The following is a 15077-nucleotide window of genomic DNA, read 5'->3' as shown; positions in this document are numbered from 1 at the left end:
ATCCTTAGAAATGTTTGCACCTGTCAATGCTTGCAGCAGTATGGATTCTTCCTCACACTCTGGCCAACACTGGGTATTACTGCACTTTTTAATTGTTACCAACCTCATGGTGGAAACAAGGGATCTCATTATAATTTCAATTTGTATTTCTTTACTTAGGAGTGGAACCGAGCTTCTTTGTGTTTGCCAGCCATTTGCCTTTCTTCTTCCTGCTGTCTTTGACTTTGAAGCCATGTATGTAGATTACTCGTGTCCCTCTAGGTGCCAGACTCTGAAGTCCGAATGGCTTGTGCAAGGTCAGCTAGGTTGACAGGGACCGAGCGCTTTTCAACCCGTGCCCTGTGCACCTGGCCGCCGCGCGACTGGCCCTGGGCTGGTGGGGGGAACAGGTGTGGCGTGGTGAAGAGTCCCACGAGTGAGGGGCGCAGAAAGGACTGTCCAGATTCCACTGAGCGCGGGACAGACACAGCAGCGGGAGAAGCCCCGGAGTACTGCCGGGGATTCCTTCTGGCCCCTCTCCAGCGTGGTTTCAAAAGTTATGGGACTACAGAGGCAGCAGCCATCCCAGGTCTGAGCTTCACCCGGAGGCCAAGAGGCGCAGAGCAGCGGGATGCGGTGGAGGGGCAATTTTTTTTTTTTTTTTTTTTTTTTTTTCCACATCGTCTCCAGGCTAACGTCAACAAAGAACTGAAAGCAAAACCTTCTTCCGGCCAGCCTTGTGGCCTGTGCTCTGCTAGATTTGGGCCCTGCAGGCAGCGGAAGGCGCGTCTCTTCTCCGCCATGGCAAGTTACTTTTGTTCTGGCTTTTACCAGTCAGGGTCTTTCCCGTCCTGTTATCACGGTCCCACAGGAGCGCGCGGAGCCGGGCGGGCGGGGGTGAGAGGCTGTCGCCCGCGGCGCGCGGGGAAGGCCCGGTGATGGCGGAGAACCACCTGCCGCGGAGGCCAACCCTCCGGCAAACCTTGCCCTGACTTTTCTGCACCTGCTCCTGTGGCAGTGTCGCGCGCGCTTGAAATTCATAGCAGGCTGTGCGAGACAGGCACAACTCCAAAGGGACAGAACGCCACGGCCGCATCCCTCACCCAGTGTCTCGTAGTCAGGGACACAGCTGTCTCGTCGAGGAGTAGTTTCGCAGGCTGTGTTTGGGCTTAACTGTTGCCTCCCACTCCTCCCACTCCTTGGGGAACAAGAGCGGAGAAAATTACCCAGAAATAGAGGCCGCTGTTTCCTTTTGAAAAGGGCCAGCAAGAAGGATTCGAGCCAAGGACTCAAGTTGGGAAGGCATCCTGATGTCTTGTCTGCATTAGTGGGAATTCTCTCTGGTGGCCTTAGTTCTTTTTCCAGGCACAAAGGGCTCTGTGTTTTCGCCATCTGTGCTGGCTAGCAAGAACAGTTAGCAAGTTCAAGATTGAGCCTTCTGTGTTCTTTCCATCAGGCGCTTGAAGGCAGTGGCAGGGCCTTTAGTTATTAGGGTCCCGGAAATGCCAAAGCAGTTGCTAGATTCCAGTATGATTTTGTTTATTGGTAGCAGTAAAGGCAACATCAATGAAAATAACTGATTTTTTAAAAAAAGAAATATACATGGATGCAAGGAATGAATCTAATTATTTCTGTCTAGTGCCTTACTTACAAAAACAAAACTAACAGTTTTTCTTTATATCTTCTGGCTTTCTGACACTACGGTCGGAAGTGTCTTGAAATATATCATTGATACTGGAAAATGTCATCACCTTAATACCTCTTGGCCAAAATGCTGGTCTTGCTTCAAAATCCTGTATCTCTGTGGTGACTGTTGCAAGAGCTATTTTCAAGACATCTCTTTTTCTTATTGCTGGATAGAAGAGGTTAATAGCTGTCAGGGAGAAGTTCCTTTAATTTCAAGGATAAATTAAATGCAGACACTTGAATAAAGAAATAATGGTGTTAGTATCGATGAGGGCACAGGTGGAGTAAGATTTCCTGAATTTAAATTTATTGAAAGTTTTTCTTTGACGTTGATGAAAAGCAAAAAGGAAGCTTATTTACTAGCCATTTAACCATTGAGATTGGTGTGGACTATTAGAGCCAGATGTTGTATACAGACAAATCTCCTGTGAAGTAGAATTCCTGAAAAATCTCTTGTCATTTCTTTTCCTCTGCTAGGAAGAACTATTTTGGGATAATTATATCATACCAGTTGGGACTAGGATGGAGGAACACATATATTTTTACTATTTCCTATGCAATCTAGTTGTGAATATTTGAAGAAACTATGTTTTCCTCCATTAAAAGTATCTTTTGTAACAAATACTTGATAGATTATTATGAGTTTCATTTTTAGGAGACACTTTGTTTTATATGTCTCAACATGGGCCATTTTCATCTCCTATTCCTCTGTCCCTTTGCTATTGTTGTGAACTCTTCTTTTGCATTTTTAAATTAAATTTGACCATTAATTAAAATTTTACCTCAGCCTTCAAGGCTTTTCTTTCATGAAGCTTTCTTTGACTGCTTTAGCCAGAGTTAATCTTGCTTCCTAATCCTGGATGGTATCTATTGTATATTTTAGCATTTTATTTTGGATGGTCTTGTATCCTTCTCAAATCGTCTGTTTTCCTGTGTAGAGAAATATGTCTCCTTTTGTGTGCCTACCAAGCTCTGTTGAAATGATGTATTTATGTGTCTGCCTTTCTCTCTCATCCCTCTTTCATCCATAAGGTAGAGGCCTTTATTTTAAATATTGGTAATCCTAAGGCCTATCCAAGGCTATCCCCACATAATAAAGCTCAGTAAATTTTTATGGGGGAACCAAATTTTAGGGCACGGGGTATGTTTTATTTCTTTGTATGTGTCATCTATGGTACCCATTATATTGCCAGACATAGAACACATGCTTAGTTATTACTGTATTTGTTAACTGATTAACTGTATTTTGTATTACTGTATTATATTAACTGTAGTTGTATTACTGTATTTGTTAATTGACAAGACACTTTATAGTCTAAGAAATTCAGTGTACACTGTGAACTTAAAAACACTTTTTCATCAGGTGCATTTTTGCCACCTGATTTTAACACTTTTTTTTATTTTTAGTTTTTTAATTAATTAATTATTTACAACCGAAATCCACCAATTTTTTGAGAAAACGTAAATGCCATCAAATGAAGTGCAAATATCACCAAGTGAAAGAATCAAACCTAACGAAAGAATTACTAGAGCACACAGATGATTTTTAAGTACCTTGCAACATACTACTCAACACTTTTTAAAAAAAAGTTTATTATTTATTTTTGAGAGAGAGAGAGAGAGAGAGAGAGAGAGAAGAGAGAGGCAGAGCATGAGTGGGGGAGGGGCAGAGAGAGAGAGAGAGACCTAGAATCCAAAGCAGGCTCCAGGCTCTGAGCTGTCAGCACAGAGCTGGATGTGGGGCTCTAACTCACAAGCCATGACATCATGACCTGAGCTGAAGTTGGACTCTTAACTGACTGAACCACCCAGGCGCCCCTTGCCACCTGATTTTGACAACTACTAGCTGAAATACCAAAGAGATGCTGAGAGAGTATATATCCTGGGGGCAGGCATCATTGACTTTCAGCATTTTCTGTTGAATTCCTACTATGATACATGAGGATTTCACTTAAGTAATATCTGCCTTTTCCTACCTTCCAAGTTTGAAAGTTTTAATATTATTTAAAAATTTCCTATGGCATATTTTTGTAGCTTCCATAATATTCTTAAAATTTTGATAGAATGACCTGCTTTTCAGTAGTGTAAGAGGAGATTATTTTTTTCTCAACTTCTGTTAGTTCAGCCTTTATTCTTAAATTGGCAGGGTTGAATGTTTCCATTTTATTCTGTAGTCATACTTAAATCTTAGTATTTCAGAGACTTAACAAAATTAGTCTAAAGTTGGTTTAAAAACCAATAGGAGTTTTTACATTATTATGCAAATAGTAAATACTGTTTATAGCCGCGCCTAGTACTGTGCTGTGATTGCTTTTTCTCCTTTTAGTCCAATGTCATGTGTATTTTTCCTTTTCCACTTGACAGGCAAATGTTCCCAGCAGCAGTGTCAATTGGACTGGCAATTTTTGGTACTGTATAAATTAATTCAAATCGTGCCACACTTCAGTTTGCTTATGATCTTTAGGTTGGAGTCCCTTCAAATGCCAGAAAGCAGTGGAGACTTGCTATAGGTGCCAGCACCCATACTAGCAGGTCAGATTCTCCCTAAGTGTTCATTTAGTTTTTTTTTCTAAGGTAAAATAATCTTTAAGTCATCTGCCCCGGCCCCCCTTCCACCCCAGCCGCAGGTTATCACCCAGCTGCCTTCACTATCCTCGTGTGTGTGTGTGTGTGTGTGTGTGTGTGTGTGTGTGTATGCAGGGAGGGTAAGGAATGTGGAGAGACAACTGGAGAAGTTGTTTTGCCACTAGTTTTTCAACTTACCTTTCTGGTTTTGGTCCCTTTTTTCATTTCTGTTGTCACCTTTCCCGTGAAACCCCCTTTCCTTGTTCAGGGTTAGATTCTTTTCTCTCTCTTATCCTTCTCATACTTCTATATATTTTCAGTCTTCCAGAAATGTGTCCACTGGGCTTATTCTCCTTTTTATTCTTATTCTTTACTTTTATTGTTTTACTTGCTGTTGGGATGGACAGGATGCTGTGTACTTAGACTGTCTTCTTGACCGGAGGTCAGAAATAGCTAGCTTACACCCAGCGAAGTCCTATTCTGAGTACAGAGTCCTCTGAACTGACAGCCCGACACATCTTTGTGATCTGTTAGCCTTATGAGATATCCTGTCTTCCCTGGAGGTAATTTAGGATAGATTAAGTCTGAGCTGTGTTATAATCAGGCTGGACTACCTATGTAAGCACTGAGAACAGCTGATAGGCCCACTTCCCTAAATGGGCTGGGAAACAAATCAAAACATTGAAACCGAAGCCCTTTACCTGAATAATGTAAGAAGTTCGAAGAGAGTGAGCTCAGGGAAGGGTCTACTTGCAGTTGGTGCTCTGTGCTCAGCATAGTGGCGGGGTCTTCAATACCATATGCTCTTAGCTGTTGAATTCTATCTCACGTACGTGCCTGAAGGCAGGATTTACTTCACTGCAGCCCCACCGTTATGGCCAGGGTTTTATTTATTTATTTTTTATGGGGCCCTTTTTTGTCTAATTCTGACCAAAAAAAGTAGGGGATGTGTTTCGTAGTGGGTTATGTGCTTTGGACTGTACAATTGAGAAAACATCTAGCCAGACACAAATAGACACTTTTCTAAAGAAGGCATCCAGATGGCCAACAGGCACATGAAAACATGCTCAACGTTACTCCTCATCAGGGAAATACAAATCAAAACCACACTGAAATATCACCTCACACCAGTCAGAGTGGCTAAAATGAACAAATCAGGAGACTATAGATGCTGGAGAGGATGTGGAGAAACGGGAACCCTCTTGCACTGTTGGTGGGAATGCAAACTTGTGCAGCCGCTCTGGAAAACAGTGTGGAAGTTCCTCACAAAATTAAAAATAGATCTACCTTATGACCCAGCAATACCATTGCTAGGAATTTACCCAAGGGATACAGGAGTGCTGACGCGCAGAGGCATTTGTATCCCAATGCTTATAGCAGCACTTTCAACAATAGCCAAATTATGGAAAGAGCCTAAATGTCCATCAACTGACGAATGGATAAAGAAGATGTGGTTTATATATACAATGGAATACTACTTGGCAATGAGAAAGAATGAAATCTGGCCATTTGTAGCAACGTGGATGGAACTGGAGAGTATTATGTTAATTGAAATAAGTCAGGCAGAGAAAGACAGATGCCATATGTTTTCACTCATATGTGGATCCTGAGAAACTTGACAGAAGACCATGGGGGAGAGGAAGGGGAAAAAAAAGTTACAGAGAGGGAAGGAGGCAAACCATAAGAAACTCTTAAAAACTGAGAATAAACTGAGGGTTAATGGGGGGTGGGAGGGGGGGAAGTGGGTGATGGGCATTGAGGAGGGCACCTGTTGGGATGAGCACTGAGTATTGTATGGAAACCAATGTGGCGATAAATAATATATATATTGTATATATATATATAAATATATATAATATACAAATATATACAATATAATGTATAAATACTATACATATATAAATTATATATAATAAATATATAATTATAATATATAATATAAATATAATAATATATAAATATAAATTTATTTATAAATATAAAAATATATAATATAAATATAAATATATAATATATATATATATATATATATATATATATATATATATACATTATATATATAAAGAAAACATCTAGCCATCTCCAAACTACCATATTTTGTGGTTGGCTTGACTTGTTTTCAAACTTAAATTTTTACAATGTGTATTTCTTGATCTCTTCCTTTGTGATTGCTATTACTTTTAGGCCTTTCTAAAATCAGGCAAATATTAACTAATGTTTTCCATTTATAAAAAAAAAATTGAGTTCACTTTTTACATTGTACCCCTCAAATTCATGTGGGGTTTATGTTGGTATATGATGTGAGGCAAGGATCTGTCCTTTTTTTTTTTTTTTTTTTTTCAAGTGTCTGATCAGCTATACTAGCACCTTTATTGAATAAAATATCCTCTCTTCCACTGGTGTGTGATGATGGCTATATTAAGGAGAATCTTATTTTTGTATTTAAAGAGTATCCTACTATTGTTCTTACAGGCATCAGTTTTGAAAGGCAAGGACTCCAAAGCTTCTGAAAGAATGGTTGAAGTTGCTGGTCATCCGGTTGGCCTTTTTAATGATCAATTACTGACCACAGTAGTGAAGACTCACTTTCAAGATATTAAGAATAAAGGCGGAGTTGTTGAACATGTGATATATCCAACAAGAACCAGGGGCAGGGGAGTTGCAAATGTGCCATTCAAAGAGAAAAAAGGTATTTCCAAATCAAATTTTGTAATTTTAGAAATACTTCTGTAATGAAATGAAGAATTGAATTTCATTAAAATGATTCATGGGATTGGTAGAGTTTAAAGTAGCATTTTGAAAATATTATTCTATTCTGAATATATTGGTACAATATTGTATTAACAAGAATGTATGTGAAAATGGCTCATGATAAAGTTGTTAACAACTGCCAAATTCTTGAAGACTTCTTTCTATATTTAGAATCTGTCTGGATCTTGGGATGAAAGTGATACATTTTATTGTAGAAAACTTGTAAAATACAGAAAAAAAAATGAAGCCCCCAAGAATCTATAATCTCACAAATATGATAACTCTGAATTTTCAAGTGGCTTCAGCAATATAATCATACCATTAGCTTCTCTTTGTTCAAACCTACAAAAAGATATTCTAATATAGCATCACCTTTATCACCGGTAAAGTTGGATTGGATGAATAGCTTGGATCTGAGATCAGATTGAGCCATTCTGTTCCTATCCCATCCCTGACATAGGTGAGGAGGTTGGATCTGCAGGGGATATTCATCCCTCCAGCCTCATGGAGAGGGGCAGCCTTCTTTACAGCTTAGTAACTGGCAAAATATATTGCCAAAGAAAGATGAGTCTCCATGCCAGCGTCTTGGAGGTAAAATACTATATGGGGTTAGAAGCAGAAGAGAACTTGCTTTTCCTGAGGGAAGATAGGTTCTAGAGAGAAACCTAAGACTATAGATTATAGCACCTTTACCTGTCACCATAGTTAAGTCATTCCTTCTCAATGGGGATGTTATGGTAGGGAGCATGTGAGGGGCTCCTTATTATTTCTCTCAGGGGATTGTTGTGTTTTTGGGAGTTAATATTTTAAACGTTCAACTGGTAACATTGAACCAAAGAGAGAAAGGGAAGGCTCATTCATTCATTTGTTCACAAATATTTTTGACTGCTTATTATTTACCTGGCACCATTCTAGGCCTTCAAGATACGGCAATGAGTGAAGCAGGCAAAATGTTTTCTTTCATGAAACCTGCATCCGTGCAGGTGGACAGATAATAAACTAGCAAATAAATGAATATATAATATGTTGGGTGCTTGATTAATTTATATATTTATACGTTATATATTTATCTTTATGTTTATACATTTATTTGTGTATATTAACATGTAATGAGTGCTATGAAAAAATATAAAACAGAATAAAGGGATAGAATGTGATGGAGAGTACTGCTTTATTAGATAGAGTGGGTGGGGAAGTACTCTTCAGGTGACATTTGAGCAGAGACCTGAATGAAATAATGGAATGACTCACGCAGATAAGGGGGAAGAACATTCTAGGCTAAGGGAAGGACTAGGAAACATTTTCTGAGAGGGTAGCATGCTGGGCATTTTAAAGACAGCAAGGCAGCCTGAGTGGCTGGAGCGGGGTGAGCAAGGGAGAGAGTAAAAGGAGATGTGGTTAGATGGATAGCTGGGGACCAGATTATGTTAAACAGCCTATAGGTCAAGGCAAGATAGCTGGATTTTATTCTGGGTGAGATGGAAAACCATCGGTGGGTTTTGAGCGGATGACTGATAAAATGTGACTGCCCTTTCTTCGGTGGTCGCTCTGGCAGCCACTTGGAGAGCACAAGTTCCTGGTCATCTCTGGTTTTGACTAGGGTGGTAACAGGGCTGTTGACTCGGAACTGGTGGCCATTCAGGATTTGCTGATGGATTAGGTGTCATTTTCTGAGATGTGGAAGACTGGAGGAAGAGTACTTTTGGAAGGGGAATAGTTATCAAGATTTGAATTTTGGTCATTGAGATGTTTATTAAGATAATAAAGTAGAGATTTCCACTGGCAGATGAAAGTGGAGGCCAAAGAGAATTTGGAAATGATGCATTAAAAAAATCTTTTTTAAATGTTTATTTATTTTTGAGACAGAGAGAGAGAGAGAGAAAAAACATGAGTGGGGGAGGGGCAGAGAGGGAGGGAGACACGCAATCTGAAGCAGGATCCCGACTCTGAGCTGTCAACACACAGCCTGATGGGGGGCTTGAACTCACAAACCGTGAGATCATGACCTGAGCCAAAGTCAGATGCTCAACCAGCTGAGCCACCGAGATGCCCCAGAAATGATGCATTTAGTGATAGTATCTAAAGTGGTGGGATTGTTGAGATAAGTCTGGGGTTGGGTGTATTTTTGCAAAGAGGTATAAGTCCTGAGGCCTGGGGCATGGTAACATCTAGAGAATGAGAAGAGAAGGAGAATTAGCAAAGGAGACCGTGAATTAGAGGAGACCAAAGACAGTGTGGTATTCTGAATTTAAGAAGGTGAAGTCTCCTTATGGCCATAATTAATAGAGGGAGGATTTACTTTTAGGTTTTCGTTTTCTATTCATATATACATTCATATATATACATATATATATATATATATATATATATATATACACACACTTGTGTGGTTTTAAAAATATGATTAGGATCAAATGTACACATGAAATCAACTTTAATCTGTTAAAGTAGAAGGGAAAACTATTTAAGTGTTGAATTTAGAGGAAAATGAAAAAAAAATCTTAGGCATGTTGAATAATAGAGTTGAACATTTCTATTATTAATAATTAATTATTAGTGTGTCAGGCTGCAAACACTTCTGATGGCAGTGTTTCCACTTAGGTGCAAAGAATGTCAGCAGAAAACAGAAACACTGTCAGGCAGAAAAGGTTGGACCTGCTCAATTCACAGTCTCTCATTTTGGTGAAAAGGTAAGGTGTGATGCCTACAGTCCTGGATCCTGTTTCTTCTGTGTGTTCCCTACACAGGAGACACAGAGCACTCTCATCTCACGACTCCTACAAAAGGAAATGCCAACTTGCTAACCTGAGTGCTAAACACCAAGCCTGTGTCTTGAAATTTTTGGCTTATTGCCTCATCTGTTTCATGTTCCTATGTGTGCCTTTTGATGCTTTCAAAGTGACACAGAGTTTTTATGCTTATATGGAGGATGTCAGGTAGATACCTAAAGACTTATTTTCAGGAAGAAAAAAAAGTAGGATGAACATTAAAAAGGAGCTTCAAAGAGGCAGGAAAGGTAGAATTAAGAGGAAAAGTTAAAATTCATTGGTCTGAAACTATTCACTGAGAAATGCAGGGTTCTGGGCCGTCATCTGATGAACTTAAGTCGGAGGACTCTCCAGGGGAACTCCTGTCCATAGAGAAGAACATTGTGTATCTGTACCTCATAACAGTGTATGGATTTTGCTTAAGACTTTGGTTCAAATATCATTCTGCCTCTAAAACATATTTGACTAGCTCTTTTTGGGAAATGCACTGAGGGACCGTGAATCCCAAATTGAACATTATGGCCTTGATGGGGTTGTGAGATCCTGCTGTGGCGCCAGAAACTAGTCTGTGCTAGGCAGGCGGGGTTTGGTTTAGGGCAACTGCTGTAGAGATGGAGAAAGTGGCAGGAAAAAATGTGTTTATGTCGTCCACTCCCCTAGACAGTGCTGTTTTCATTTCTCTCTGTTTAATTTTAGGTCTTCAGCTCTGTAAAAGCTATCCTCGATCTTTCTGTTTTTCGGAGTCAAGTCATTCTAGAAAGTCTGGTAACGGACCTGACAAGGAAAATCCCAACTTTATCCTTCAGTCCTCTGGAACCCAATGGAAGAGTCTCTGTGCAAGGGTCATTTCTGGATATCCTGAGGCTTAAAGAAACTTTGCTATTAAAAGCAAGTTCTCTTTTAGAAAAAAACAGGAATTTTATCAGTGAGGAGAAGTGGAACAGCCAGGGCCCCAAAAGGAATCTCCAGAGAGGCAGTAACTCCTCAGAGTCACCCGGGTCCCCAGTACCTGAGACCACTAGGAGCGGAGAAACACTTGTTCTCGATACAGATGTATTCCTTTATCTGAAAAAGAGCAGATTTTATGAAAGCACATTGAAAAAATGTCATGTTTTCTGTCAGGAGAGAGTGGATGGTGAAATCACCACAATCTGTATAAGAAATGCTCGACAATGTTCTCACCCAAACAATGCAAAGCTTGTGAAAGCACTTATTGAGGAATATTCACTTGCTCTTCACTTTGAGCTTAAAAAAGAGACACTTCTTTTGAAAGGAAAGGAGAATAGAGATAAAAGAAGGATTAAGTCGGCCTGTGAACAAGTAAGTTTGAGGTACCCTAAGGTTCTGATTAATTTTTACGAGACGCACATTGATATTATAGGATCTTCTTCTGACACACACTTGCTTAAAAAAGAGATCATGAAATTAATAGGCTAAAAAGTTAGGTAATAAAATCTCAGCAATAGTGACAGTGGCAGTCACTCTCCCTTACTGAGCAGAGGTGATGCTGTGTATGATGCTAGCTTTACACACATTAGTCATTTAATCCTTACAACCATCCTTCATTGTAGGCATTGCTATCCTCGTGTTCTAGGGGAAGAACCTAGGATTTGGAGAAGTTAAAACATTTGTCCGGAGTTATCGAGCAGGCAAAGAATGGGGTTAAACTTGGCCTGTCTGACTACAAAGATAATATCTAAGTCTTAAAACTTTGAAAAAAAAATCTCATTAAACTTTGAAGAAATCTCACTTTCCCTGCAACCCCAAATTCTTAGAATGTATCTTGCTCATCTCAAAGTAAACAAATGTGATTGTGATGATGTGAACTGTTTAGATCAAAAGAAAAGCACAAGACAAATCTCTATGTTTTCATTTTTCTTAGCCATCTAAATCCCAAGTATTTCCATCTTTTATTTAAAAAAATCGTTTTTAAGTTTATTTATTTTGACTCTACACTGTCAGAGCCTGCTTGGGACCCAGTGTGGGACTCAAACTTATAAACCTTGAGATCATGATCTGAGATGAAATCAAGAGTCGGAGGCTTAACTGACTGAACCACCCAGGCACCCTGTATTTCCATATTTTAAGATACAATATTTCATTGTTGTTTTTGTCAATGAGAAATTGCTCTTTACATCAAGTGCCCAATAAGATGTCTTTAAATTTAAAAAGTGCTTCATTTTTATTTTGCTCCTAGGAGTTTGTCTCAGCCTGGGTTCAGTCAGGAGAGAGAAGGCACACAGTAATATGAAAAGGGAAAGTTTAATATACAAAATTGTTAATTATAATAGGGGATTGGAATAATGAGGAATTGGCTAGGAAGAAATAAAGAGAACTCTAAAAAACATAGGAATAGCAGATTTAAGAAGAGTTTAGGTAGAACACCATGGAAGAGTCCCCCTCGCCCCCCATCCCAGGACTGAGACCTTGCTGGAGGGTTTGTGCCAGGGGATCTTGCTGGAAATCCATCCTCTAGGTTGCTGGAGGAATCTGTTCAGAGGAAGTGTCTCACCAGAGACATTCCATTACAAAATGCGTTAGAGTAGCTGGGGTAACCTGCTAGTCACTGGGTGCTAATGGCCACCGTGCACTTACAGGGCCTGGGGAGGCCTTGTGTGCTGGCGGCTGGACACCGGAGCAACTGTCCATGCTGCATGAACCTGATGTTGGAGAAGCTGCCCGTGCCGCAGACGTTGGGTATCGGGGGAAGTTTCTTCTGCAGAAAAACCGGATCCCTAATAGTCTGCCAGCTGAACAAGTTGGAGTAGGAACAAGACTTTTGTCCTGCAGTGTCTCTCCAGCGCCCTCTACTGAGAAAACAACATCCTATCAGCTACAGAGGAAAAATACTTAAGGGTCCCAGATCCATTTTCACAGAGAAGGCACATAGGATGAATTGAAAGCAGAGTCAATAAGTTGATAACCGGCAGAGTTTAATGAGATACCTACTAAAGCTTTCATTACTATGACAAATTTAAAATCAATAGAATAGTCTTTTTTTTAATTAAGGAAATAGAAGTTTATTGAATCCACCGCAAGGGTGCGCAAGGGAGCCGCAGGCAGGACAGCAGAGGAGAGACTGTGTGCCTAATACCAATAGTCTTTAAACAAAGAACTGGGTTACAAAAATGATGCTCATTCCATATTCTGATAGACTTTGATTGACAAGTATGGATATGGCATCTTCTGCTTGAGGAGATTATGTATTTCAGATGTTTTTTACATATTGCTGTGTATTTTAGAGTTAGTTTAACAGCACTTTCCTTATAATATGCTACTTTGTGTAACCAATTTCTATCTTTAATAAAAACTGACATTTTTTCCCAAAGTGGTAGTAGTGACTTATTAAAATTTATTTTTGAAGGTTAGTGATGCCCAGGCAGATGGTGTGAATTCCATCTCGTTGTCAGGCCTAAACTCTGTTGTATGTCTTCCACGGGGGGAAAAACCTATCTTTTAAGTAGATAATAAGCTGATACTTTTCAGAGAGGCTGCAGTAGTGAACGGAGCCATTATCCAGAAGCTTCAGATCCAGATGGACAAAGGAGAAGAATGGGAGAAAATGTTCGGAGGTACTTGGGTAAGAGAAGCATTCAGGAATTCTTATTGAGCTCATCCTCTGGGACAATCCTTTTATGGGGTTCTGGAGACAACAGTGGGATGTAAGACAGCTATGTTCACTAATTTCTTAGAAGTTACTGCTTGGTCTGACAGAGAAGGCAAACAAGCCATTACCTTAGTGCTTGCTATAGAAGTAGCTGGGATAGGGTAGAGGGGGTGTCAATTCTTTCCTGGGATATGTTAATAATTTTCAAGTTATTAGCATAATTTTCATAAAAAAGATAGTGAGCATGTGTCAAAGTTTTATTTACCTTATTATTGAGGATTGAACTAGCATAATGACAATACTGTTTCAAAAAGAATACGAGTAATAGAATTTAAAAATCAGTAGCGTGTTAATAAAGATTGCTAAATGGGAAACAAAGCTGATCAATGTTCAATAGTGTTATAAAACTGTGATTTAGGGGTTGTTTTCTCTGCTAGCCAGAAAAATAATCACACTTTATCATGTTTTTTTTTTTGAAGTTAAAATTCTAACTGTACAGAGTTGTAAAGTGTCAGTGCCCTAATCAATTGCGATAATTAAGTGAAACAAAGTTACATTCCCCAAAAGAGATGACCCACGAGTGGGCTTATTGGAGCATGTCTAGCAAGGCATTAAAGGGTCACATAATTATTTTTTGCCTTATTTCTGTGTTTTGAGTAATTTTCTTTAATAAGGGTCAGAAGAAGCTTCCCAGAGGCAAAGAGCTGATGGATGGGTATTAGCCAAAGGGATGAGGAGGGAGGGCAAAACAGCACTTGGTTTGGTAGATGAACACCAAGTTTAGGGATGCCTGACTTTTGACAACTTAGTTTTTTGTTTTTTGTTTTTTGCTTTTTGTTTTTTTTAGAATAACTTAAAATACTTTAATTGACAGCTTAGTGTTTACAAATTTTATCTGATGGACAAGATTTCCTTGATTTGTCATTAGAGAGTCATACATACAAATGTCCAATTTCCTTTGTGAATTTCTTCATATAAGCCATGTTGGTGACAATGTATGGAGTTCCCAAAGACAGTAGTTTAAGAAACGTAACTCTCCTGCCTAAATTTCACTACTCTAAGGCCATTTCCTGGTATAAATACTGGCCTATGAAATTAAAAACCCTTTCAACTCCAGTGGGCTCTGTTCCATACTCTCCACTGACCCCTTCTCTCTCATTTTTCACTTCTTCCAAACTGAGTGACTCTGGGAAATTTCCTTACCCCATTAGCTTCTGTGTTATCAGCTATTATTGTGAGTTTTTAGAAATCGTAGCAAGTAATACATATTCAAAAACAGTAGTTATTATTCTAAGAACTTGATAGTACCAACACCCCAAGGAAAGCTCCCTCTGCTTAGAATGTCTCATCTCAGGGCTGGAGCCAACATGTGACTCAAGCTAGAAACCAAGAGTTGTTTAGACTTCTTCCCCTTCTCTCCACTACCTTAGATCAGGGTTATGTCACTTCTTGCCTGGTTTACTGGGTTGAATAGTATCCCCTCAAAGTTCATGTCTATCTGGAACCTCAGAATGTAACCTTATTTGGAAATAGGGTCTTTATAGATGTGATTAGATAAGATGATATCTTACTGGATTGGAGTGAGGCCTTATCTGTTGTTCTTATAAGAAAGGGAGAGGACACAGAGACTCAGAGGAGACAGAGGAAATGTTCACGTGACAATGGAGGCTACTGATGTAGCTATAAGCCAAGGAATGCCAAAGATGTCTGGGAACCACCAA

The 15077-nt window shown here is 39.4% G+C and overlaps 1 protein-coding gene across 2 annotated transcripts; it reads left to right on the top strand.

Annotated features, from left to right (window-relative positions):
* On the top strand, positions 1 to 13077 carry RBM43 (RNA binding motif protein 43). 2 transcript variants are annotated; one of them, XM_045479777.1, is made up of 5 exons: positions 1 to 783; positions 6703 to 6919; positions 7442 to 7572; positions 9583 to 9671; positions 10446 to 10569. In XM_045479777.1, the coding sequence occupies exons 1-5, from the start codon at positions 283 to 285 to the stop codon at positions 10459 to 10461; spliced, it is 954 nt and encodes a 317-aa protein (XP_045335733.1). In that variant the 5' UTR covers positions 1 to 282; the 3' UTR covers positions 10462 to 10569. The 2 variants fall into 2 exon arrangements, with proteins under 2 accessions (XP_045335733.1, XP_045335732.1); XM_045479776.1 differs by lacking the exon at positions 7442 to 7572 and having other exon boundaries at positions 29 to 783; positions 10446 to 13077.
* The last annotated feature ends 2000 nt before the right edge of the window (positions 13078 to 15077 follow it).

This window comes from Leopardus geoffroyi, chromosome C1, assembly GCF_018350155.1.
Source record: "Leopardus geoffroyi isolate Oge1 chromosome C1, O.geoffroyi_Oge1_pat1.0, whole genome shotgun sequence".
Classification (NCBI taxonomy): Eukaryota; Metazoa; Chordata; class Mammalia; order Carnivora; family Felidae; genus Leopardus; species Leopardus geoffroyi.
This window is presented reverse-complemented; position numbering and strand designations above follow the sequence as displayed.

Coding starts and splice junctions, on each gene's coding strand:
- RBM43 (XM_045479776.1), top strand. CDS start 283: ATGGCTTGTGCAAGGTCAGCTAGGTTGACAGGGACCGAGCGCTTTTCA. Junction 6,920..9,582: donor GCCATTCAAAGAGAAAAAAG/GTATTTCCAAAT, acceptor GTTTCCACTTAG/GTGCAAAGAATGTCAGCAGA. Junction 9,672..10,445: donor TCTCTCATTTTGGTGAAAAG/GTAAGGTGTGAT, acceptor GTTTAATTTTAG/GTCTTCAGCTCTGTAAAAGC.